Below are 27,190 nucleotides of genomic sequence, written 5' to 3' on the forward strand. Positions count from 1 at the left end.
CTGGCCAAGTTGGTCCTACTAAGGCCAGCAAGGAGACCAGGGGAGGATTTAAATGTGGGGTCCCAGAAAGGGTTTATTCATAGAAGAGGAAAGGGAAAAGGGAATAGAGGACCAGGCTAATTCAAATTGAAGGCCAAGTGGAATAGCTCTGTCTTACAGGCCCTGCGGAAGGAGATCAAGTCCTGCAGAGCTCTAGTCTCATGGACAGAGCATTCCACCAGGTCTGAGCCGTCACTGAAATAGCCCTGGCCCTGGCGGAGGATAGTCTGGCTTCCTTAGGAACCGTGACCTTTAAGCTATTATCATTCATGGACCTTAGGGTCCTCTGCGGGACATACCAGGAGAGGCGGTCCCTTAAGTAGGAGGGTCCTAGGCTGCATAGGGCTTTAAAGGTCAAAACCAGCACCTTAAACCTGACCCTATACTCCACTGGGAGTATACCCTCTACTTCTTCATTTTTCATTTTTCTTCCCTCTCACCCACCAACACCAGCAAAAAAAGAAAAAGGGGAAATGTTTTTTATTATTTTCTGGTGATGGTTAAATTGTTGGTTCCCCCTGAATAGCTTCCCTCTATATTAAAAAGGAAGGTGGTTGTTGTTATTGTTGTTAAAAGGAGGTTATCTCTTTGATATATTGATACAAAGGGAGAGACTGGTGGAATGGGTACTTGGGGGAGGGGGGGCTTTTGTCTGTCTACTCACAAGCAAGCCCTATTAAATTCAATATTGCTTTCCCCTGAGGAAAGGAGAAATTAATTTAGTAGAACACAGTGGGGTTTAATCCTGCAGAGAATTGCTCTTGAGCCTCTGTTGCCAAGACATTAACCTGTTTGCCTCTACAGAGCTCCATCCTTATTTCAGACATTATGGTATATTGGTATTTCACATTGTTAAGCTGGTGATATATTATGATGTTGAAAAGCAGATATTGCCCAGCCCAAATTCCTTATATCCCCGCCCTGATACCTTGAGGTCTTCAGGGAAGTCACTATTAGCAGTCCCTCAAGCCTTGGATGCAAGATCATGTCCACCAGGATTTATCAACGTATCAGTTTATTTTTTGTTTCTTGAGTATAGAACTTCATCTCTTATAATAGTTGTTGTTTAGTCGTTTAGTCGTGTCTGACTCTTCGTGACCCCATGGACCAGAGCACGCCAGGCACTCCTGTCTTCCACTGCCTCCTGCAGTTTGGTCAGACTCATAGCTGCCAAGTTTTCCCTTTTCTCGCGAGGAAGCCTATTCAGCATAAGGGAAAATCCCTTTAAAAAAGGGATAACTTGGCAGCTATGGTCAGACTCATGTTCGTAGCTTCTAGAACACCCAATATCTTCCTTTGTAGCAACAAATGGATTTTGAAGAAAGCTTCTTGCCTCTAATATCTTATCTGACTATAATCCGTAACCACATGAATACCCCCTTGACCCCTGGTACCACCTTTGCAGAGCAGAAGTATATAGTTTAATAACGTATTTTTAGACAACTCCTAAGCATTTTGGAGGGACTTTATTTCATTGACTTTGCTTACCAACTTCCTTTTTACTATTCTTCTCTTTTATTGCGGAGTTGAAATCACCCACCACAACAAGAATTTCACTTTTGAATGCTTCTTTGATTTCTGCCTCTCAAGATTTTCCTGAGCATTGTTATAAGGTGCACAATAGCACAAATACTAAATTACATTAGGGGTCCTGAATCACTGCTCATAATGTTTCCCCTTTTTGGATTTCTAGTTTGCTGGACTCAGTGTTCACATTGACATACAGAGTGGCATCCTCCTCCAGTACATCCTTTCCTGTCCTTCCTATAAAAGTCATATTTAAGTAAATATCTATAAATAATGTTACCGGTATATAAATGTATCTCCTCCCAAATATCTGGACATCCCATAGACATTTGGTTGGCCACTTAGTGAGTAGGATGATGACTAGAATGTTGGTAATATGACCAATTTGAGATTTCCTACATTTTTATGAAATAAATTAATGAAATAATGGAGGGGGGGGACTGATCTGTACCTAAAATGCTTGCCAAACACACATGTCAGTGTAAAAGAAGGGACAAATCCTTTAATGTTTTCTTCTTATTAGCTGCTCCCTGCTGTTCAGCTCAGGTCTCAACACAATGATGTAGCATTTGGGGCAAAAGATGCAGCCCAGTAGCCCAGCACTGGAGGCCAAGATAGAGAAGACTTCCACGGCCACCATGTCTTTTCCTCTGGTGCTCAGGTAAGTAGGAACAAAAGAGGCCCAAACACTACAAAATGCTAACATGCTGAATGTAATGAACTTGGCTTCATTGAAGCTGTCAGGTAACTTGCGGGCTAAGAATGCTACAACGAAGCTGGTGATGGCCAAGAGGCCCATGTAGCCCAAAACACTGTAGAACATGGTGACTGACCCTTCATTACATTGCACGATAATTTCTCCACTTACTGAATGAAAGTCCAAATCGGGGAAGGGAGCCGAGGTTGCCAGCCACATAGTACAAATGCTTGCTTGAATAAGGGAGCAAGTGAAAACAATGAAGAGGGATAGTCTTTTCCCCACCCACTTCCTCACGCTGGAGCCTGGTCTGGTGGCCATGAAAGCTGTAATCACAGTGATGGTTTTGGCCAGGATGCAAGAAACAGCCAATGAGAAAATTAGGACGAAAATTGGTTGTCGGAGAAAGCAGGTCACAATACAAGGTTGGCCAAGGAATAACAAAGAAGAGAGGAAGCAGAACAAGAGGCAGAGGAGAAGAGTGTAGGTGAGGTCCCGATTGTTTGCTTTGACTATGGGTGTGTCCTTGTGCTTAATAAATATCCCTAGCACCACAACTGTGATGATGGACAAAAAAACAGCAACTGAAGCTAAACTGATCCCCAGAGGTTCTTTATAAGAGAGAAAGTTTCTAATTTTGGTGATGCAAGCATCTCTGTTTTTGTTTGAATATTGGTCTGCCGGGCACTGGAAACAGTCTTCTGTATCTGAAATACAAATAGAAGAGACATTTTAGTGGCAATTCACCTGAGACATCAAACTGAATAGATTGTGTTTGATTGCAAAAGAGACATTATAGTGGCAATTCATTTGCCACATCATGCACGCTGACATAATTTTAGGAACCTACCTTTCTGGTCTGAAATCTTCCCTTCTGGACATGGAGCACAATCATAGCAGCAGAACTTTTTCTCTTCCTTCTTCTTATGATGATGACCAGTGTGGCAGTGTTCATTACACAAAGAAAGTGGAAGCACCTACGCACAAACATGGGAGGGCTTTGAGATTTGGGGTGGGAGATTGTAGATAACTTTTATATGAATCATTCCAAAGCCACATGATTAGCTATGCTTGAGTTCATAGTTTTATCATCTATGGAGATAAAATATGAATATGAACAGGGCCGTCTCAAGGATATCTGGCGCCCTGGCACCGTGGTTCAAAAATCCCTCCGGTGCCCCGCCCCCCACATTCAAAGACCCCTCCGGCACACAAACACAGAGACACACACACCCCATGTCACCTTTTTATAGTGGGGAAAGAGGCGGAGTCTCCGGGGCTCACCCTCAGCGGCCGGCTGCCTCCTGGCAGCCCTCCCGCGTTGCAAGGGTTTGGCGAAGCGTGTGTACATTGTGGTGGGCCTTGGCGCTTCAGCAGCTCCTGCCGCCATGCCCTGAGGGCCGCTCCGGGCAGGCAGCACTCTGATGGGACAGAGGCTCCGGGCGCCGCTCGGTATGGCGGAGGCGGGCGAGGGCAGCAAGCTGATGCGGGGAGGTGCCACGTCCGGTCTCCACCACACGGCTGCGCCCCCTGATGGCCCAGAGCCCTGCCGCATTGCGCCACCCAGCCTTACCTTAGGGCTGGCCCTGAATATGAATGTAGTTCTATAGTCTTTCGTTCTGCAGCCTAGTCGTATTTGTGGGGTTATTTACAGGGTTACATTAGGTAGAACTACGGTAGTACCTTCGCACATCCTCATTGCCTATTTGCCCAAGAAATCCCCACTATCTCTACCTGATTAAATGTTTTATGCCAGACAATTAGATCTTCATTAATGGTGAAGACTTCTTCTTCACTGGGATCCACTCTCCCAACTTTCACTCTCTGGAAAGAGTTGTTGTGGAATGTGACCAGGTTCGTAATGTCATATCCACCACTCAATTCCCCTTTATCATTGAAGGACACCATCACCCCAGCAGAGTTGTTAAATGCAACAGCTTGCAGAAATAAGCCAACCTAGTATAAAGAGAGAGAGAAAAGTTTTCAGACTGAACTTAAGTATGTCTTCCAATGGCATAATGAAATGTCCTGTAAGCCCCATGAAGCTCTTTGAATGTATAAGATTCATTAGAATAGTCACCTGTTTCAGCTGTTTCTCACATATGATAATTTAAAATAATAATAAAATGTGAATTGAAATGGTTGTTTTTTATGTAAAGACATTAACTGCCATGGATGCAGTGACTGAAGGTCATCAACATTACTCAACAATATTGCTCTTTGTATGGATCTAGATGTGTAAATGGCATTATGTGACGAATTGACGCAGTTTTGAAATGTTTATTCCTACCTGGCTGGCAAAGAGTTAATCCACCTCCAGCCTGACTGACATAGAATTCTGATGGGGGTGGGACTGTTCCTAGTTCAAAAAGAAGGGAGAGTCGGTTTGGTCAGTTAGGGAGAGGGAGGAGGGTGTGGTGTGATATAGGAAGAAAGTGGAGAGGTCAGGAGACTGTGAATTTAGTTAAGATTTAGGAAAACTTGAAGTTAAATGTTTGACTGAGTTTTTTTATTGTACAACTGAAACAAAGCGGATAAACACATGAAACGTTAAAGAAACACTTATGCTTTTAAGACAATAAAACTTCATCTCTGTTTTGCCAAAAAAGGTTCGTCTTTATTATTCCAGCGAGGTATCAGGACTCACAGCCGTGGGGGCTCAAGAGAGGGCAAAACTCACCTCAGGCAGGGAGGTGGCAGTTTGTGTCCTGGAGTTACATGGAGGAGGCTTAGTAGGGTAACCTGAGGTGCCAAGAAGTTGCCAGAGTGAAAAGGGCAAACTTTTACAGTGGGGAATCAAACTGAGGGAGACCCTTTACTGTAGGCAAGAGGTTATTCCGTCGGACAGCCTAGAGTTTCTTAAGGTACCGGGCCACGTAAGCTGGAAGGCTCTCCTTACTAAGAAACCCACAAGTAAAAGGGGTTTATTTTTGAGGTGGCAGGAGAAGAGGGTGGGTGTTTCCCCCTCTGAATTCCTGTACCCCATTTTTGTAGTAGAGAGTGGGACCCATCGTCACACATGCAAAGCATAAGCTGAAGGATAAACAGCATTGCTGTACTTTGCAATGAGATTATTTTGTTGTGAAGACATTACCTGCCAAGGCTGCAGAGAATGAATTTCAATACTTCTACCATATGCCCTTGGTCTTTGCTTGGATCGGGATGAGTAGAAGGTATGCAGAGCATGAGCCAAAACATAGACAGCATTATATACACTCTAGCTATGGCCTGTCACGTGCATTTCAAAAATACCCGCAGGAAGACTTTCTAGCCTCTCCTCTCCAGTACACATGTCTCCATCCATAATAGACATCCCTGGATCTGGAAATAAACAGTCAAATGCTTGCTCCCAGAAGCCCTTGAAAAAACCATCTGCTTGGGTCCTGGAAGGCTTGATACTCTGGAGAAATTCTGAAAAGTCTGGAAGCTCTCTTGACTGAATTGTGAAGGAAAGTGCACCTTGGAAAAGCTGGAAATCCCAGTTTCTCTGAGGGCCAGTAGATGTGAAATCTATCTGGGATGTCATAACCCATACCTTTCCAAATGAACCACTTTCCTTATGCCCATGATCATGAAAAAGATTAACAATTCTCAGCCAGGCAATTGTCAAAGATTCTCCATAGCAGATAAGGGTTCTGGCCTTGTTATCTGTGAGAGATACATAAATTCTTTCAATTTTATCCAGTATTTCATCTACATTTTCCATAGAAACTTGCTCTGGGATTCTTTTTGTGAAGGCTGAACAGATTCCATGCTTGGAAAACAGTGGCTCCAGGGTCTTCAAGAAATGTTCCCCCGTGTTATCATCCACAACAAACAGCCCAACCCATGTCCATCTGAAATACTGAAGTAAACGGATAATGCCAATATATTGATGGCTTTCATTTGGGACCATGCAGAAAAAGGAAAAGCTCTGCAATGCTTGAATCTCTTCTGCAGCAAATGAACCATAGGTGAGCTAAAAGAGAACATAGGTTTATTGCAGCAATAAGATAAGATAATTATTTCTGTGCCCATTTTGCTAGGTGTATGTGACTTCATAACACAATATTTATTTAAGAACTTTGTGGGTTCCAAAAGAATGACAATTAATTTAATTTTTGAGAAATATAAGCGTTTTCCAACATATTTTTTTTCTGCTTTACCTAAGCCTGGCAGAATTAATAAAGATGTTCCATGTTGAGTTCTCAGGTCATGTGAGCAAACTGAACAGGTTTAGGATCCAGCCAAAGCCCCTGCCTCAGTAGCTAAACCATAGCTGAGATGAGATGAGCAAATTATAGTAGCATATCTTCAGCTGATCCAGGATTGGGGACTTAACACTCTCTGAACCTGTCTGAGGCCGGAGTTCCTCTGCATCATAAATCACTCATCCCGGAAGATCTTGCCACAGGATTGCTCACCCAACTCTGCCCTTTTAAAAAAAATAAGGATTCTTTTAATTTGCATTCTCCCTCATTTTCCAAAACACAGATCCTACCTGTGGGACCTTGTAGAGGGTTAAGACCTCTGCCATATTGATAGATATGCCAGATGTAAGTCCCCCAATGACGGCTATGAGGTTTTCCTGGATATCACATATGTAGTTGGGGACAAATCTGTGTGATTTGAAGAGCAGGTCCAAAGTGGTACGATAGGTCATCCTTGCATCATAATAGCTGTCATAGATGCGGAACCCAAGTGTAGCATTGGGCAAGATCTTTTGATCATCGTTGATCTTCTTAATGGCAAACACCAAGGCCAGGATGTGCTGATAGAACTTTGTCACTATACTGCCAATGGAGTCGATACATTAATACTTTGATTCACACTTAAGCATTTGATACCACCTTTCCTCAATCCCATTCATTTTTGTTAGAGTAGGCTTATATTTCTTGCTGTTTTCATTTTTGAAATCCTGCATCATAGTGAAAATTTCTCCTGATCCAATTTAATTTCCTCTAATGCAATTCTATCATCAATATATTTTGTCTTCTCATTTTTTTATGTTTATGTCGTGAACTCCCCTGTAATCTTTGAATGAAAGGTAGTATACAGATTTAATTAACAACAACAGCAACAGGTATGTGGGAGTGAAGTTGCTGCTGGATGGGTATCACTAGCCACTCCTGCTTCACACAAACATACAGCCTTGTAAAAGACAAGTTATCTTTCATTAAAAAGTGGGGAATATAAGTACTTACTGTGGAACCTCAAGTAGCTCATGAGCAGGATCTTCCTTAAATAGAATTTCTGAGGAATGGTAAAATATATGAGAAGCAATCCCACCAATCAGGAGGTCACCTGGCTGGTACCATTCATGTGGAACAGGGATTGGATCACCTCCAGGGCACTGCATTGTATTGTCTTTGCACACAATGGGTAGCAGAAGCAGTAGCAAAAGCCTCTGCATAGTTTCAATAAATCTTCTCCTAGGGTGCAGATTCCTTGGTGTTCATATACACCAACTGCCTGACTTTGACTATGTTAAATGTTGCCTCACTCTCACAATTCACTTCATAAGGTGAAACTTATCACCTTTGCTTTTAGCATAAGCATAGTTTGAATATATTTTTAAAATAGACAATCCTCCTTTTTTGTTTAATGCTTGTTATCAATGTGAAAAAGTGGAGTTGTGTGTAATCATTATCACAGACTGCCTTCTCACCCCACCCCAACTTCATTTCCCTAATACTTTTTCCAAGCTGTTTATATACTGTTTTCTAGTGTCTTTGTGAAAGCCTTTTGATATTTGGGTGACTGAACCAATTATTTTGAATTGGATAATTGCAGACGGAGATAATTACTCCTTCAGACTTTAGATTCTGAAGTAACTGAAAATAAGTTGCCTTGTTTTTGTAGGAGAGAAAACTTCTGATTTCCCTGAAGATCAAAGCCCTGCAAGAAAATCAGGACCTGGCTTCCGGTTCAGCGCCAGCGCCATCCGGCGGGGTTTGTCTCGAGCTCTGAGGCAACCCGACTTTGCGAGGGGGGGGGAAGAGCAGCGAGAGCAACGCTGCGCCCCAAAGAGCCCCAGATTGAGCATTCTGGGGATGAAGAAAGCTCGGCAGTGCCCCATTTTTGACTCCCCGACCCTTCGGCAGGCTCTAATAAGAGCTCCGGAGCGGGAAGGGTTGTAGTCGTGGGGGCCATCTTTGAGCGCCATTGTTACCCTCGTGAAGGGAAGCTCCGTACCGGAGGTGGAGAGCGCTGGATACTTCCCAAGAAAGATTTGGAAAAGGTGGTGACCGTGAGTAAAAGGACTTAAAATTTTCATTGGATTTTAAATTTGGAACGGGGGTGAGATTTAAAGAACGGAAGCCGATCTCTCCTCTTTGATTGAAGTAGGAAGCAATCAAAGGAAAATATGCCCGATGCCGGGGAAAGGAAGTTTATTTCTGGAATACTTCCAAGGATTGATGAAATATTCTCCCCTCAGAGGCAGGGAAGAGGGGGAGAACTGTTTTAAGATTGGAAAAATACCTGCAATTTGAGTTAATTGAAGACGGAAGAGCCTCTGCCTATCCTGAAATCGGCAACCCAGACAGAACAGTGAGCTGATTGTGATGTCACAAAGGAAGGAAAGGAATTAACTTTTAGAGACTTTTTAAGAGACTGAGCTGAGGAAAATCTAAAAAATGGGATAGTTTAAAATGAAGAACTGTTGCAGCCTGTTTGAAATAGCTATAAAAACTAATGTAACAAGATCTGGAATGGATATATTGCATCCAGTTTGCAGTAATTGGAACAGTTGCAATTTGTAACCACTTCCTGTTTCTCAAGCTTTACTCTGCGCTTGGAAAGTCTGAACCTGCACCTGGGTTCCAGGAGAAAGTCATGAGACTCTTGTTGGAAATTAAAATCAAAATATATAAGACTGAGCAGCAAATGGAAGAAATATATCAAGATTCACAAAAAGAGGACATAAGTAAAGGCATAGTGGCAGAAGACAACAAGATATATGAACTGAACTTTAATATCATTGAAGAACATGAAAAAGTCTTTCAGGAATTGCAAGAGGAAAAAGATCAACCCTGGATTTGGAATACCCCCCCTTTGGGGGGGGGAGCAAGAGTCGTTTGAGGGACAGAAAACCCACAAGAAAAACAGTGTGCAAAGAAGAAGGGAACATTTGGGGGGCGGGGACAGAGGCGTTTGGATTGTAAAACATGCCAGGAAGGGAGTGGGATGAAGGAGGAATGGATATTTTGTTTATTGGGATGCATAAAAAGGATTGAAAATCGGATTGCTGACTCTGGAGCTTGCTGGAATGGAAGGGAATAGCCGTGATCAGGGGAGGAGGAGGCAAAATTGAAGATAAAAGAGAAATTTAAAAATTGGGAAAGTAAAAAGGATTTAAAATATATGGATATTCTAGGAAGGAAATTGTGGCAAGGGAAGAAAAGGAATGTTAATTATGCTAGAAGTAAGATGCAGAATTTAAATGAGAATACTAGAAAGATAATTTTTGTAAGATGAATAATTTGTGGGACGGTTGGGTGTTCCCCCTCTCCTGTCGGTTGCCTCTGTGCTGGGAGCTCTTGGTGGCCGTGGGGGTGGGCTTCTGGGGCGGGGAAGACGGGGAGTGGGGAAGGATTCAATTGGAATAAGAACCATTTCCTCCCTCCCTTTTTCCTCTAAGGACTCTTCGTGGCAGGGGGAGTCCTGGGGGATGGGGGAGGGAGGGGGTGCGAATTGATAATAAAAGAGAGATTAATAAAAAATATGGATAGTATGTCAACATAAGATTGGAAAGTTTGGAAATAGATTGGGGAAAATGATGAGAAAATTGCTAAATGATATTCTAAAATGAAAATCAGAAAGGGGAAGCCTATAAAATAATGTTTATGAAAAAATGAATAGTGATATGAATTATTATTTTTTTGGTTTTTTTTCTTTTTTCTTTTTGTCTTTTTCTGTTTTTGTAGTGTATTGTATTTGTAATGTAAGTTTGGATAGATAGTTGGGTGGACACTCGCCTGCATCTCTCCTTGTCATCCTAGAGCCTTTTGGTGGCAGGGGGAGGCTCCGGGGGGAGGGAGGGAGGGAGGGGTGGGGACAAACCCAATTATAAAATGAATTGCCTTCGACTGCCTACTCTTCAGGGGATTCTCTCGTGGCAGGAAGGGGCTCATGGAGGGGGGTTGGAAGAAGGGAGATAATATGTTATGTATGTATATGGTGTTTTTTTTCTATTATGCAAAATCAATAAAAAATTATTTCAACAAAAGAAAATCAGAACCTGACACAGAGCCATAATCTTACCTAAGGAAACAAATGAGTGCTAAATCCTAAAATGAAACCCACTGTCCAACTCCAGTTTTGCAATAAAATTGTAACCTAGAAAGTATTGACATGGGATCAACAAGAGGACCAGTGATACTTGCTGTAAACTAAAAATGTTCCTGGAGTCTGGTGTGAGCTGTTTTGTTGAGCCAGGTCAAGAATATCAGAACATCAGGCTCATGTAGCCCAGAACTCAGAACTCACAATGTTCAACCATATCCTCACCCACAGTAGCCAAGTGTTCTCCACCTTAACCCCTATGCATTTGCCTAACCACCTTTTAAAGGCATTAGAGTTGCTGAGCATCACTATCTCTCACGGGATAAATTCCTTCAGTAGCACCTTAAAGACCAACTAAGTTTTTATTTTGGTATGAGCTTTCGTGTGCATGCACACTTCTTCAGATACCATAGTTCAACTTTGTGCTGTGTGAAGAAGCCTTTTACTTTATAAACAAACAAAATGTACTCGCCTTCAGGTCTACAATCTAAAACAGACATCCCCAAACTTGGCCCTCCAGATGTTTTGGGACTACAGTTACCATCATCCCTGACCACTGGTCCTGTTATCTAGGGATAATGGGAGTTGTAGTCCCAAAACATCAGGAGGGCCAAGTTTGGGGATGCCTGATCTAAAATGACATAGCACAAAAGGAAAATAGATTTGGAGAAAGAGTTTTATTGCTTTCTTGGCTCTAAGAAGAAAATGGGAGGGGTCTTGTATGCTGCCAGAGCCCATGCTCCTTCTTCCCAAAGCTGGATATCTCATTACCCACCTTTGGGAAGGCAGCATGAGGGCGGGGGGGGGGCATAGCTGCCAAGTTTCCCCTTTTCTCGCGAGGAAGCCTATTCAGCATAAGGGAAAATCCCTGTAAAAAAGGGATAACTTGGCAGCTATGGGGGGGGGCATGCCAAAACGTGGCCTTGCACAGGGTCCCAAGTCCACAACTGTGAAAGTTTCATATTGTAGCAGAAGCAGGGCCGCCCCTACGACAAGAAGGGGTGGCGCAGGGCCAATTTCATTGGGATTTAAAGGAGAACACACCTAATTCAATCTTCCTGAAACAATACATGAACCAAGGTAACCGTATTTCAAAATTCATACTTCATACTTCATATGAACAAGAAAAAAGGGGGGAAAGCAACAATATTCTCCTATAACATATATCATCTTCAACCATCCAACTTTAAGAAAAAAAGAAAAAAAGAAAAAAAAGAATAATTAACAATGAAAATAAGAATAAAAATCAGCATTCCAATATCCTAATTTCATAATTCCATAATAGACCTCCACGAGAATTCCTTTTTAACGGTTCCTTACATCTCTAACTTAGCAGGTTCTAATCAAAGTTTCCTCTTCTTATTTTTTTTAATAATTACATTTTTTCCTTAAATTCCACTGTCCAACTTACATTTCTAACCTATATAATTTTACACCCTTAATTCCTAACCTACAACCTACACAGTTGCTTATAATCCTCTTCAAATATCAATTCTACAATATTTTTAGAGTAAATTCTAAACTTCTTCCACTCCTCTTCCATCTTCTCCTCTCCCCGGTCGCGTAGCCTTCCGGTCAGGTCAGCAAGTTCCATATAGTCCAACATCTTCATCTGCCTGTAGGTATCTTCAGTGTCTTCCAGTACTTTGCTAATAATACTCTCGCCGCAGTTGTGGCATACAAAAACAAATTCACATCTATACTAGGCAATTCTTTTCCTACTATGCCCAATAGGAAGGATTCTGGTTTCTTAAGAAAGGTGTTCTTCAACACTCTTTTCATTTCATTATAAATATTTTCCCAGAAATCCTTGACTAATGGGCATGTCCACCACGTATGATAGAATGTTCCTTCCACCTTTTTACATTTCCAACATTTATTATCCTGGTTATGGTATATCTTAGCAAGTTTCATTGGCGTCAAATACCATCTATACATCATTTTCATCATATTTTCTCTTAAAACAGTGCATGCAGTAAATTTCATGTTCTTTTCCCACATCTTTTGCCCAATCTATCATAACCTTTTTTTGTCTGTTCGTCTTTCGTGTGCCACTGCAACAATAAACTATACATTCTGGAAAGATTCTTTGTCTTTGGATATAACAATTCTGTCTCCAGCTTGGATTTTTCTAATAGAAAACCATTTTTCTTATCAATTTTATACAACTCATTTATCTGGTGGTATTGGAGCCAGTCATCTAAATTGCTTCTTAACTGCTCGTAAGTCTTTAACTTTAACTGGTCTCCTTCCTCCACCAGAATATCTCTATAGGCCATCTGGTCTCCATGTTTAGCTTTTTTCTAGCCTTAGCTAGCGGTGAAATCCAAAGAGGTGTCCTTCTCTCTAATATCTCTTTATACTTATTCCAAATGTTTATCAGCGATTTCCTAATTATATGATTTTTGAAACCTTTGTAGCTTTTAACCTTGTCATACCATAGATAGGCATGCCATCCAAATACATTATTATATCCTTCCAAGTCTAAGACATCTGTATTTTTTAATAAACACCATTCTTTCAACCAGCAAAAGGCAGCTGCTTCATAGTAAATGCTAAGATCTGGCAGGGGAAAACCCCCTCTATCCTTACTATCTGTCAGCAATTTATATTTAATTCTGGGTTTTTTCCCTTGCCATATAAACTTTGAAAGTGCATTTTGACACTCTTTAAAGCATCCCACCTTGTCTTCAATTGGCAATGTTTGAAACAAGAATAACATTTTTGGCAATGAGGCATGATATTTTTGATCATGCAAATCTGGAGTCAAGGTCCCATATCTCATCTACTTGGGGACCAGAGAAGACTTCTGCTCACAAATGGAAGATTAGAACTAACATGTTTTCTACCATAAGGGTCACTTAGCATCAAAACACCGAGAAAGTAATTTCCCCTCTCTCACACACAGAGAGAGAGTTATTCACAGCACTGTCATTTGCTCATGTGGTCAAAGCTCCAGAGACTTTCAAAAGGGTAGGGGAAAAAACAATCAGTAAGTAAGTCTGAAAGTGATGATAAATTAACACCAGTGCCATGGGAAGTTGGGATTAAATGCAAGAGGCAAGCAAGGACATCTCTGACAATTTTCTCCTATTGCCTTGTCAAAGCAAGTTAGATCGAAATAGGTGCAGGACAACTTATATTTAGAGAGAAATTTTGAGGAAAGCATGTTAGGAAAAACAATGTTTCTTCTTCTTCTGCCTTCTACTGTGTCCAAAGTAGGTCCCATGAAATGTCACACAGGTGATCCCCTACCTATACCACATGAATGGTACCAGCCAGGGGGTCTCCTCATTGGTGGGATTACTTCTCAGATCATTTACCTTTCCCATGAAATTCTGTTCAAGGAACATCCTTCCCAGAATCTCTTTGACATTCCACAGTAAGGATCGTCTTTGCCAAATCTGTTAAGTTGCTTATATTTTGTAAATGTAGAGGAAATATGGGGTAGTATCCAATGCTGTAAGGATTTGTGAATGGGGAAATGTAAAAACCGTAAAAGATATCATCTTTATGTACATACCTTCTGCACTGAGATAGAGGTGAAGCATATTATTATATTATTTTCAAGATATCACAGTGTTTCTAAAAACACTAGGCATTATAGATGAAAAACATATATGTTATATGTAATAAAATATAAATAAAGTTAGGTGAGAATTGCAACAGTTGTCTGTAGGGATATTTCAGACTACACCAGCCCCTTATCTTGCGGAAATCCACTATGTAGAATACTGTAGACTCCTCACTGCTGCTAGGTTAAATGTCCTGGAATCGGAGGTATTGTTGGGAAGGTACAGGGGAGTCCCATATGTCCCATTTTGTCATTGTGCCCTGAGAGTGGTTGAGTCAACTGAACATATTCTTTTGATCTGCCCATACTATGCAGATCTTAGACAAAAAATCATAGCTCCACTTAACACTGTCAGCAGAGAAAGACAGGTTTTGTTTCTGCTGAACAAGTTTCTGGAACAACGGCCTCCTTGGTGGCCAAATTTCTTTTCCTGGCCCTTAAGCGTTGTAAAGTCAAAATTGACAGTATTGACATGGGTATAAATGTATAGCCTACTTCTTAATGTCGGTTCAAAGTTTTCTTTAGATGTTTAGATGTTTTAATTTTTGTACGGATAAATGTTTATTTCTGAATGACGGTCGAATAAAATCTGATTGATTGGTTGGTTGGTTGGTTGGTTGTCTGTAGGGAATCAAGAGCAATCGGAGAAGATATTTCCACTGCTGTAAGATTCAATTGCTCATGTAGACTAGTGGGATTATAGAGTAATAGTATCATACATTGTAGGTAGATCTTCCGAATTAGAAAAATGATTCTATTCTCAGTGTGGTGACCAAGTTCCAGCAGGATACATTTCTCTTGGCTTTTGCTGTAAATAAACTTAATTCTGTTAGATCAAAGAAACTATGAGGTTTGTAGCATCAATAATTCCTGCATTGTAGACTCATTTCTGTATTAATGAAAGTAATACTATCGGCAGAGTCATTATCAAGTTTTACCAGCATGTCCTGGCCCTGGTGTTTGCCATAAATGACATCAACAAGAATCCCAAAATACTGCCTAATGTGACACTTGGTTTCCACATCTCTCACACCGATTATGATGCAAGGATGAACTATCGCACCACACTGGATCTGATCTTCAAGTTACATAGGTTGCTCCCAAACTACAAATGTGCCACAGAGAAGAAACTCCTAGCCGTCATTGGAGGACTGGGCTCTGTGACTTCTTTCCATTTGATGGATATCTTAGCTCTGTATAAGATACCACAGGTAGGATATGTGCATGGGCGCTGGTGGTAATATCATATCTTTCTGTATTTATAACTTGGAATAATGTTCAGAAGAAAGAACTAGTGACATTGAATTTGCTTCTTTTGCAAACATAATAAAAGACCAGATAAAGACCCAAAAGAAAAGAATAGACTATTTCAATGATAACACAATATTTATGTTTTCTTACAGCTTACATATGGCTCATTTGCCATAGATGAGACCAAAATAATGGAAGTTCCTCCCTTTTACCGCATGGTCCCACACGAAAACCTTCAGTATATGGGAATTATACGGTTACTTCAGCATTTCAGGTGGACCTGGGTTGGGCTCTTTGTTATAGATGATAACAGTGGAGAGCAATTCCTAAAAATACTGGAGCCATTGTTTTCCAGAAATGGAATCTGTTCAGCTTTCACCAAAAGAATCCCACAAGAAAATCATATGGAGGATTTCATGAATATATTTTATGATACCAGTGCAATTAATTTGTTTTTCCAAGATCGTAAAGTTGGGACAATTGTCATGTATGGAGAATCTTTAATAATTTTGCGGCTGACGATTTTTATACATTCACAAGATTCAGGAAATATGAAAAATCCATTCCTTGGAAAGGTGTGGATTGTGACAACCCAGACAGATTTTATATCAACAGGTGCCACAAGAGGATGGGATTTCCAGTTGTTCCAGGGTGCTATTTTATTTTCTATTCACACAAAAGAGGTTCCCGGTTTCAGGGAATTTCTTCAGGATATAAACCCGATGAGGACTGAAAGAGATGGTTTCTTTAAAATTTTCTGGGAGCAAGCATTTGATTGTTCCTTTCCAGATCCAGGTATGCCTGTGATGGACGATGACATTTGCACTGGAGAGGAGAGGCTGGAGAGTCTCCCTGCAGGTCTTTTTGAAATGCACATGACTGGACACAGTTACAGTATCTATAATGCTGTTTATGCTTTGGCCCATGCTTTGCATGCCATGGAGTTGGCTATATCCAAACCTAAATCAAGGGCAGTTGGTAACAGTTTCAAACTTCAGTCTCTGCATCCTTGGCAGGTAATGTCTCGTCAACAAATATTTCATATTTCAATGCACAGTTTGGACAGGGTGAGAATAGATTAATTTTTGTCCTGTTTGGATAAATAATAACAGTTGTATACATATTCTCATTTTAAAAAATGGGGTTTACATTTCCTTTCTATGAATAAACTTGAAAGGAAGGCCATTCTGAAATCTTCAATATGCTGTTATTCTGGTTTTATTTCTTCCCCTCTTTTCAAATAGCTCCACCAGTTTCTTCAAGCCATCTCATTTAACAATTCAGCTGGAGAAACTATGTCCTTTAATGATCAATGGGAAATGAGTGGTGGGTTTGACATCAGGAACCTGGTCACCTTCCCCAACAATTCCTTTCAGAAAATTAAAGTCGGAAGTGTTGCTCCACATGTTGCTGATAGTAAAGTAATTACCATTAGTGAAGATAAAATTGTGTGGCACAGATATTTTAATGAGGTATTTATTCTGGGTCTATCTTGGAGAGCCCATTGTATTGAATTATGAAGTATGGTGTAATCTTTTCTCCACAAACTGATATGGCAACTGCACATGAAGCTCTTGAGTGAAATCATTGATTCCTTTCACATTCAGAAACCAAATATGGTTTTAGGACAGCGCAAATTATTACTCCCACACTGGACACAAAGCAGAGAGGGCTCCCAGTAAGCCCTTGCCCAGCTATGGGTAGTAGGTGTAAGGGCTCTGGAAGGGTCATAGAATCTTCAACGTCCTCCCCAAACCCTAGTTATCACTTGTCCAACTTGGGAAGGAGCTGGGAGCGATCTATGAGCCTGTTGATGCTCTTTCCCCTACTTCACTCTTGGGTGGGTGGGTATTATGTCATCATGTTTTCTGGGCTCCAGTTGACATTAAGACTAATGCCAGTATCAATACATTTCATACACGGGGTCTCTTTGTACATCATATTATGCCAACATGGATGTCATGATGTACCAAAATAAACCATAGAAAATGTTCGGATTAGCACACACCATTACACAAATATTGTGTCTTTCTGACAACATTGTCTTAGTGACCTGTCTTGCCCGTCTTCCTCCTTTGTCCCTTTTCTTTGTTTTTGCAGTGCAGTATCTCAACAATGAAATCTACAGTACCATATCACTTCAGCAGAAATTGGAATGTACTAGATGACCCATATGGTCTCTTAGGGTCTTTTCCAGTTCAACAATATATGACTCATTACAGTGTCTTTGCATGTTACATGTGAAAGAGTTGGAGCTCAATTGTAGAGCATATGTTTTCCATGCAATGGGTTCCATGCTCAATCTTTAGCATCTCCAGGAATGACTGAGAAAAACGCTGCCTGAAATTCTAGAGAACTGCCAGTGCTAAGTTTCAACATTACTGTGTCAAAGGTCTGAGTTACTATCTGATAACAGTGTAAGGTCTTCAGTGTTTCTGCTCTTTAAAAAACAATTCATATTCCACTTAAATGCAATAGTCTCTAAGTGGTTTACAAGGATATCATACAAAAATAATCAGTTTTTACTATGAAAACAAACCACGTTAACAAGCCCAATGGGACCAAAGAAGAACAATGTTATGTGTTGGGAGTTAATTCGGAGCATGATGGCAATTCTACTAGTAGTAAAGACACACTCAGTCATGTTAGGATGGAATAAAGTAGAATCAGGAATAAATGGGGGTAATTTCTAGGGAAATATTGTCTATTCAAGTTCTGCCAGATCATAGTAACATCCTCTGGCATTTAAGGTCACCTTGAAGACAATCATGATACGAACAAAAGCTTCAATCTGTATTCCGTTCATCATGATTTTATCATTCCTGCATGTATTCTTCTGAACATTTTCAGGCAAGTTACCTACAGGCACGTCTATGAGATCTGCCATGATAATTATAATTTCACATAAACCAATGGGAGAGGAGAAACATACTACTTATTGCTGTAACTCAAACATGTTAAACTAGTAGAAACATCCTGCACCTCTATACCATAGATAATTTAATTTCATTTGAATGTGCTGCACGGCTGTCTCCATTGTTATGATACTACATCAATTAGTGGGAAATATTTTTTTCAATATAATTAATTCTTTAAAAAAACAAAACAAAAAAATGTATATGGACAGGTGGTTCCCCTTTCTCTGTGTAATGAATGTTGCCACCCTGGTCATCAGAAGGAAACGAAGGAGGGTGAAAAATTTTGCTGCTATTATTGTGCTCCATGTCCAGATGGGAAAATTTCAAACCAAACTGGTAGGTCATGTCATCTTGCCATAACAAATGGTAAAATAATTTGCTGTATTCCAATGAATGGTCAATAAATTGAATCTCCCCCACTCCACCACTTTTTTCAGATATGGAAGACTGTTTCAAATGCCCAGATGATCAGTATCCAAGCAAGAATAGAAGTCAATGCCACCCCAAAATCATACATTTTTTGTCTTATGAAGAACCTTTAGGGAAAGGCTTAGCTTCAGCTACGGCTTCTTTTTCTTTCATCACAACCTTGGTGTTTGCTACCTTCATTAAACATAAAGATACCCCCATTGTCAAAGCCAACAATCGGGACCTCACCTACATTCTCTTGGTCTCCCTACTACTCTGCTTCTTCTCCTCTTTGTTATTCCTTGGCCAACCTGGGAAAGTGACCTGCCTTCTCCGACAACCAACGTTTGGAATCATTTTCTCAGTGGCTGTTTCTTGCGTGTTGGCCAAAACCATCATTGTTTCTCTAGCATTCATGGCCACAAAACCAGGATCAAGAGTGAAGAAATGGATGGGGAAGAAAGTGTCTTACTCAATTGCTGTTTGCTGTTCACTTGTTCAATTGGGCTTTTGCATGGTGTGGCTCTCAACCTTTCCCCCATTCCCTGATTTAGACATGCATTCAGTGAATGAAGAAATCATTGTACAGTGTAATGAAGGGTCTGTCACCATGTTTTATTGTGTCGTGGGCTACATGGGTCTCCTGGCCATCAGCAGCTTCATTGTGGCATTCCTTGCCCGCAAGTTACCTGACAGTTTTAATGAAGCAAAATTCATTACATTCAGCATGTTGGCATTTTGCAGTGTTTGGTTGTCCTTTGTTCCAACTTACCTGAGCACCAGAGGGAAAGGCATGGTGGCTGTGGAGATCTTCTCCATCTTGACATCCAGTGCTGTGCTTCTGGGATGCATCTTTTTCCCTAAGTGCTACATCATTTTGCTGAGGCCTGAACTGAACAGCAGGGAGCAGATAATGAGGAGACAGCATTGAGGAAATTGTCTTCATTTCCACAGTTATGCTGATTTGCACAATGGACAAGTATTTTGCTTACATATCAGTTAGAAAAACAGGGGCATATTCAATTTTATGTCTCTCCCCTGCATTGTTAGCATAGATAGCTGTCTCTGCAACATCTTTATTTGCTAATTTATATTTCTCTTAGTTGGAGATTGCTCCAGTTCTTTTTCTTTTCACCTAATCACACACCAAACTTTTTGTAGTTTCTCTGGTCTCTTTCTTTCCTTTTTATGGAATAACTTCTTATGTAAGCTTGACTTGCATCCCAAACTGTCTGTATCCCTATGTCTTTATTAAACTTATTTTCAAAGAATTATTTTAACCTTTGTTTGCATTCCTGTTCAACCTTCTCTTGTTGTAACAACAATTCATGAAACCTCCGTCTAATAAAACTTATGAGTGTCATAATGACTAAACCACATAACACCGGTCTTGAAAGACCTACACTGGCTCCCAGTACGTTTCTGAGCACAATTCAAAGTGTTGGTGCTGACCTTTAAAGCCCTAAATGGCCTCGGCCCAGTATACCTGAAGGAGCGTCTCCACCCCCATCGTTCTGCCCGGACACTGAGGTCCAGCGCCAAGGGCCTTCTGGCAGTTCCCTCACTGCGAGAAGCAAAGCTACGGGGAACCAGGCAGAGGGCCTTCTCGGTAGTGGCACCCGCCCTGTGGAACACCCTCCCATCAGAGGTCAGAGAGATAAACAACTACCTGACATTTAGAAAATACCTAAAGGCAGCCCTGTTTAGGGAAGTTTTTAATCTGTGATATCTGATCTATTTTAATGTTTGTTGGAAGCCACCCAGAGTGGCAGGGGAAGCCCAGCCAGATGGGTGGGGTATTAATAATAATAATAATAATAATAATAATAATAATAATAATAATAATAAATTGTGATCTGAGAAAAGGTTTGGTAAGTTGTCTCCTTTATGCATCTCAGTAGCTAGCATCTTAGTCAACCAGATCTTATCTCCTATTGAGAAAGAGCAGGCAAAAATGTATAGGACAAATTCAAATATATCCTGGAAATGTACAGAAAAAGAAGGTAACTATTATGATATGTGTTGGACTTGTAAGGTAATCAAACCTTCTTGGGAGACGATACATAATGAAATGGGAAAAAAATGTTTAAATTAAAATCAGTTAAGAAAAACCCAGAAGCCTTTTTATTTGGAATTACTGGTGTTTCTAAAGGCACTAGGCATTATAGATGAAAAACACATATGTTATATGTAACAAAATATGAATAAAGTTTGGTGAGAATTGGGACAGTTGTCTGTAGGGAATCAAGAGCAATCGGAGAAGATATTTCCACTCCTCTAAGGAAGGAATCCTGTCCTCATAACGCTCAATATGAGGCTTGTATGGAAACCCGCATCGCCGTTGCCGCGGTTTCCTTGCCCCCAGAGTGCCGGAGGTTCCCGCAGCTGGGAAACTCCCGTCCGACCAGCTCCGCGATCAAGCGGAAATCCTCAACAAGAATCCCAAATTACTACCTAATGTGACACTTGGTTTCCACATCTGTGACACCTATAATGATGCAAGGATGAACTATCGCACCACACTGGATCTGATCTTCAAGTCACATAGCTTTCTCCCAAACTACAAATGTGCCACAGAGAAAAACCTCCTAGCCGTCATTGGAGGACTGGGCTCTGAGACTTCATTTCATTTGATGGATGTCTTAGCCCTATATAAGATACCACAGGTAGGATATGTGCATGGGTGCTGGTGGTAATATCATATCTTTCTGTATTTTTAACTTGGAATATTGTTCAGAAGAAAGAACTAGTGAATTTGTTTCTTTTTGCAAACATAAAAGACCAGATGAAGAACCAAAAGAAAAAAAAATAGACATTTCAAAGATAACCCAGTATCTTTATGGTTATATCTTTATGTCAGTAGTGGCACCCGCCCTGTGGAACACCGTCCTATCAGAGGTCAGAGAGATAAACAACTACCTGACATTTAGAAAATACCTAAAGGCAGCTCTGTGATATCTGATGTATTTTAATGTTTGTTGTAAGCCACCCAGAGTGGCAGGGGAAGCCCAGCCAGATGGGCGGGGTATAAATAATGATTACTACTACTACTACTACTACTACTACTATTGTGATCTGAGAAAAGGTTTGGTAAGTTGTCTCCTTTATGCATCTCAGTAGCTAGCATCTTAGTTAACCAGATCTTATCTCCTATTGAGAAAGAGCAGGCAAAAATGTATAGGACAAATTCAAATATATCCTGGAAATGTACAGAAAAAGAAGGTAACTATTATGATATGTGTTGGACTTGTAAGGTAATCAAAGCTTCTTGGGAGATGATATGTAATGAAATGGGAAAAAATGTTTAAAATAACCTCAGTTAAGAAAAACCCAGAAGCTTTTTGATTTGGAATTACTGGTACTGACATTCCAAAGGAGCAGGAAATACTTTTTATGTATGGAATAACAGCTGCCCGGATGTTAATATCCCAGGGATGGAAAGAAGAGAAGTTCCCTATCCGAGAGGAATGGCAAACCAAGCTAATGGACTATTTTGAAATGGCAAAACTGACTGGAAAACTCCAAAACCAAGAGGACAAAAAACTTTATTAAAGAATGGGGAAAATTTATAAGTTATTTAGGAGACCATTGTAATCAGATGGAAAGAATGGCAGGATTTTGATTTCACTTGTAGTGTAACAAATACCATGGACAATATGGATTGAGATAAAAGTTAGAGAATGGAAGAATATGCAGTTGTAAATGTTCAAAATGGGACCCCATGGAGGAGGTGGGGGGGAAGTCACGTGATTCAGAGAAATCTTTGTATATGGATATATATTTGGATTTTTATAACTCTGTATTTGTAAAACCAAATAAAAATGATTTCACAGAAAGAGACAGAGAGATAGAGAGAGCTGGGTCTCTCAGTGAGATATGTGAATCGCTTTGCAGTTCCATTTCTATATCTCTACTAGCTGACCCGGCCACACGTTGCTGTGGTTCTTTCCTGTGATTCTCCCCCCCACCCTGTCATGATCCATGACGTATCCTGCCCCTCCTCCCTCCACCCCGGCTCATCCCTGTGTTTCGGTAGGATACCCTTCCCTCTGTTGTCCCTGGGGAGTGTTGGCCCCTCCCCCCTGTATCTCCATACCTTGGCCCCTACCCTTCGAAAAGGAACTGTTAGGTTCTGGGTTCCATTTCCCAGTATTTACTTTTGTCTGAGCCCTCTGTTGTCCCCTCCCCCCTGTGTCTCCCTACATTGGCCCCTGCGCACGCATTGTGAACATTTCTATATATTGCGATTAAGGATCGGGAGTGATGATGCGCCCTGGGACCCAGAGAACTACTTAAAGAATCCCAACCCGGGAAGGGGGGTCAAATAGCAAAGTCCCATAGCCCCGTAGCAACAGACAGGCCCAGACAGAAGGAGGGGGGTCATATGGGCCACTTGGCGCTGGCCTCCGAATCTAAAGGGGGCCTCGGTCAGCATATTCACAATCAGTAAAATGATAAAAGTGACAAAAGGGTTAAAAACAGGGCCACATTATCTACCTGGCCCGGGCCCTGTAAGGGCCTGGCAACAGAAGGCACGTTCTGAAGTACCCAAGTTGTTCAGTTCCATAAAAAACCCAGGAAGTGGCAAGGGGAAGGTAGGGGATTGAAAATGGGGGGGGGGGTGGCCACTGCAAATATCTGAGGACTTAAACTGGGGGGAGAAAATAAGACATAGCGATAGGCGCAGTTCTGGAGGGCCCCAAGGAAGAGGTAAGGCTGGACGCGTAATGAAAAATAAGACATCCCCTGAAAATAAGCTACGTCAGCCCATGACCTATTTGGGCTCCTCCTCCCCCCACCTCCCACCCAGGGCTCCATTTGGGATAGTATTTAAAGGGCTGTAGACCTGAGGCCTAGTCTGTAAAATGGAGCCTTGGCCTCCTGTTTTACAGGATCTCGTGGCAGAGGCGGGGTTTGTGGCATAGCTGCCAAGTTATCCCTTTTTTTAAGGGATTTTCCCTTATGCTGAATAGGCTTCCTCGCGAGAAAAGGGAAAACTTGGCAGCTATGGTTTGTGGGTGTGGCGCGTTGTTGTGCCTAATCCCTGTGACTGCCCCCACGTGTCCCGATCCAAGATCTATTCAGTTTGTCCTCCCCCCCCCTCCATGACCGGCGTATCTCATGACGTTTTGAAGGATGGTATTTATTTTTGTTATCTTGTGGATTTGGGGGGGGGGTAGTGTTGCTAAATGGTGAAGTAAAAACCCCTTGTCATTCAGGGGCCTACATAAATCAAAGGCCGTGCTGCATTATGTGCCACCACCACCACCACCCCCCCAGGCAGGCCCCTACCTCCACTTGGAAATGTTGGTTTTTTGGTGGGGGTTTTTTGGTGGGGGTAGTGGTGCTAAAAGGTAAAGTAAAAACCCCTTGCCGTGCCCCCAAGTGTGTTGCTGTGGGTTCCCCCCCAGGCCTGTCAGGGGCCTACATAAAACAAAAGCCTAGTGGTTGGTCTGATAATGCCCACCTTGGTGTTTCAGTTGCTTGGTTGATGATGATGTCATTTGGTTTGTGGGTGTGGCTTAGATTTCACAGGAAGCGAGGGGGTGTACTGTGGGAGGAATTCCACTTGAGGGCGCTGTTTGACTTGGTGGAAAAGCAGGTCTAAACCTGCCGAGGTGTGTGATTTGAGGTCTTTCTTGTCCCCTGCAACCCTCGGGGAGTGGCCTGGATCGTTGTGTCAAAATTTCAGGACGATCGGTCAAGCGGTTACGGAGAACATAGCGGCCAACAATTTCAAGATTTTTACATTTTTATATAAATAAGATATGTCAACAATTTCCACATTATCCATAATTTCAACAAAAACCTTACTGTAGGTAGTTTACCTTGGAAAACTTTAATATTTTCCCCTAGAGCTCTGTCCTGTATTGGAGAGACCACTCCATTCCAGTCTCCCGTAAGGCAGCAATTTTCATATGAAAAGCCCAGCAACCTGACCATAAGTCCTTCATAAAATATAGATTTCTCTCCATGTGGTGCATATATGTCTACAACCAAAGTTTTATTCCCTGGGATATTAACTCCCACCCCAACATTCACCATTTTAATGAATCAATCAATTTTATTGTATATAGACCAAAAGCCTTTATAACAGACAAAAGGGAATAAAATGAGGTGTTGTTTTTTTATAATGTAAAATCATACAATGTAACCTGTAGCAGTTTACAACATAAAAAGAAATTTACAAGGTTAAAACTTAAGATTGGAGTATATTCACACAGCTACATATCTACCTTAGTTTGGAGTAAAAGTTGGAATGCATAAATAGAAAAACTCCATCCTCCCCCCTCTCCAATCAGTCCTGCAGAGATAAATTCCTCACATGGCAACCCATAAAAATTAAAATCTTAAAAAATAATCTGTTGCTGTATATTGCCTAAAGAACATCAATCCACTTACAGTTAAAAAACAAATATATGCTTATTTCAGTATAGGATGAAGAAATGGCACACATACAGAAATCATTGAATGTAATAATTAGCCATACATGAGGTATAAATTACACTTTTTGATTAATATGAAAAACTACTTGTTCAGTCAGGCATGATATTTTTGATCGTGCAAATCTGGAGTCAAGGTCCCATATCTCATCTGCTTGGGGACCAGAGAAGACTTCTGCTCACAAATGGAAGACAAGAACCAACATGTTTCCTACCATAAGAGTCACTTGGTATCAAAACACTGAGAAATTAATTTCCCCTCTCACACACAAAGTTATCCACAGCACCATCATTTGCTCAGGTGGTCAAAGCTCCAGAGACTTACAAAAGGGTAGGAAAAAACAATCAGTAAGTAAGTAAGTCTGAAAGTGATGATAAATTAACACCAGTGCCATGGGAAGTTGGGATTAAATGCAAGAGGCAAGCAGGGACATCTCTGACAATTTTCTCCTATTGCCTTGTCAAAGCTAGTTAGAAGGAAATAGGTGCAGGACAGCTTATATTTAGACAGAAACTTTGAGGAAAGCATGTTAGGAAAAACAATGTTTCTTCTTCTTCTGCCTTCTACTGTGTCCAAAGTAGATCCCATGACATGTCACACAGGTGATCCCCTACCTATACCACATGAATGGTACCAGCCAGGGGGTCTCCTCATTGGTGGGATTACTTCTCAGATCGTGTACTTTTCCCATGAAATTCTGTTCAAGGAACAGCCTTCCCAGAATCACTTTGACATTCCACAGTAAGGATCGTCTTTGCCAAATCTGTTAAGTTGCTTATATTTTGTAAATGTAGAGGAAATATGGGGTAGTATCCAATACTGTAAAGATATGTGAAAGGGGAAATGTAAAAACAGTAAAAGAAATAATCTTTATGTATATACCTTCTGCACTAGGTAGAGGTGAAGCATATTATTATATTATTTTCAAGATATCACAGTGTTTCTAAAGGCACTAGGCATTATAGATGAAAAAACATATGTTATATGTAACAAAATATAAATAAGGTTTGGTGAGAATTGGAACAGTTGTTGGTAGGGAATCAAGAGCAATAAGAGAAGATATTTCCACTCCTGTAAGATTCAATTGCTCATGTAGACTAGTGGGATTATAGAGCAACAGCTTCATACATTGTAGGCACATCTTCTGAATTAGAAAAAAAAATGATTCTATTCTCAGTGTGGTGACTGAGTTCCAGCAGGATACATTTCTCTTGGCTTTTGCTGTAAATAAACTTAATGTAGAAGAAATATGGGGTATAATGCTGTAATGATTTGTGAATGATTTATGTATATTCACCGTGCATTAGGATAGAGCTGAAGATTATGGTTATATTATTCTCAATAATATATTGAGTTTCTAAAGGTACTAGGCATGATCGATGACAACCCCATATGTTATATGAAACACAATATAAATAAAGGTTGGCTGGGGAAATCATGACAATGCAGGGGATCAGGAGCAATTGGGGAAAAACTTCCACTACTGTAAGATTCAATTGCTCATGTAGACTCATGGGATTATAGAGCAACAGCTTCATACATTGTAGGCACATCTTCTGAATTAGAAAAATAATTCCATTCTCAGTGTGGTGACCAAGTTCCAGCAGGATGGATTTCCCTTGGCTATTGCTGTAAATAAACTTAATTCACTTAGATACAGGAATTATTCTATTCCTGCATTGTATACTCATATTCTGAATTAATGAAATTCTATTGACAGAGTCATTACCAAGTTTTACCAGCATGTTCTGGCTCTGGTGTTTGCCATAAATGACATCAACAAGAATCCCAAATTACTACCTAATGTGACACTTGGTTTCCACATCTGTGACACATATCATGATGCAAAGATGAATTAGAAATATTATTCCATTCTCAGTGTGGTGACCAAGTTTTAGCAGGATGGATTTCCCTTGGCTTTTGCTGTAAATAAACTTAATTCAGTTAGATACAGGAATTACGTGGTTTGTAGCATAAACTATTCCTGCATTGTAGACTCATTTCTGAATTAATGAAAGTAATACTATTGGCAGAGTCATTATCAAGTTTTACCAGCATGTTCTGGCC

At 40.8% G+C, this 27,190-nt stretch overlaps 3 protein-coding genes and 1 pseudogene across 3 annotated transcripts; 2 read left to right on the plus strand and 2 right to left on the minus strand.

Moving 5' to 3' along the window:
* Window positions 1–2,068: 2,068 nt before the first annotated feature.
* Window positions 2,069–4,317, minus strand: LOC132592998 (vomeronasal type-2 receptor 26-like). The gene is made up of 3 exons (XM_088655018.1): window positions 3,998–4,317; window positions 3,114–3,240; window positions 2,069–2,970 (listed from the first exon to the last, which is right to left on the minus strand). Exons 1-3 carry the CDS (start codon window positions 4,169–4,171, stop codon window positions 2,069–2,071), a joined length of 1,203 nt encoding a protein of 400 aa, XP_088511144.1. The 5' UTR covers window positions 4,172–4,317.
* A 959-nt stretch (window positions 4,318–5,276) lies between these two features.
* On the minus strand, window positions 5,277–6,185 carry LOC148684097 (vomeronasal type-2 receptor 26-like; annotated as a pseudogene).
* Window positions 6,186–15,568: 9,383 nt separating this feature from the next.
* On the plus strand, window positions 15,569–16,435 carry LOC148684098 (vomeronasal type-2 receptor 26-like). The gene has a single exon (XM_088654836.1). The coding sequence runs from the start codon at window positions 15,569–15,571 to the stop codon at window positions 16,433–16,435; it is 867 nt and encodes a 288-aa protein (XP_088510962.1).
* A 213-nt stretch (window positions 16,436–16,648) lies between these two features.
* Window positions 16,649–19,610, plus strand: LOC132592999 (vomeronasal type-2 receptor 26-like). The gene is made up of 3 exons (XM_088654837.1): window positions 16,649–16,825; window positions 18,481–18,607; window positions 18,709–19,610. The coding sequence occupies exons 1-3, from the start codon at window positions 16,649–16,651 to the stop codon at window positions 19,608–19,610; spliced, it is 1,206 nt and encodes a 401-aa protein (XP_088510963.1).
* The last annotated feature ends 7,580 nt before the right edge of the window (window positions 19,611–27,190 follow it).

The sequence above is a fragment of the Zootoca vivipara genome, chromosome 12, assembly GCF_965207765.1.
Source record: "Zootoca vivipara chromosome 12, rZooViv2.hap1.1, whole genome shotgun sequence".
Classification (NCBI taxonomy): Eukaryota; Metazoa; Chordata; class Lepidosauria; order Squamata; family Lacertidae; genus Zootoca; species Zootoca vivipara.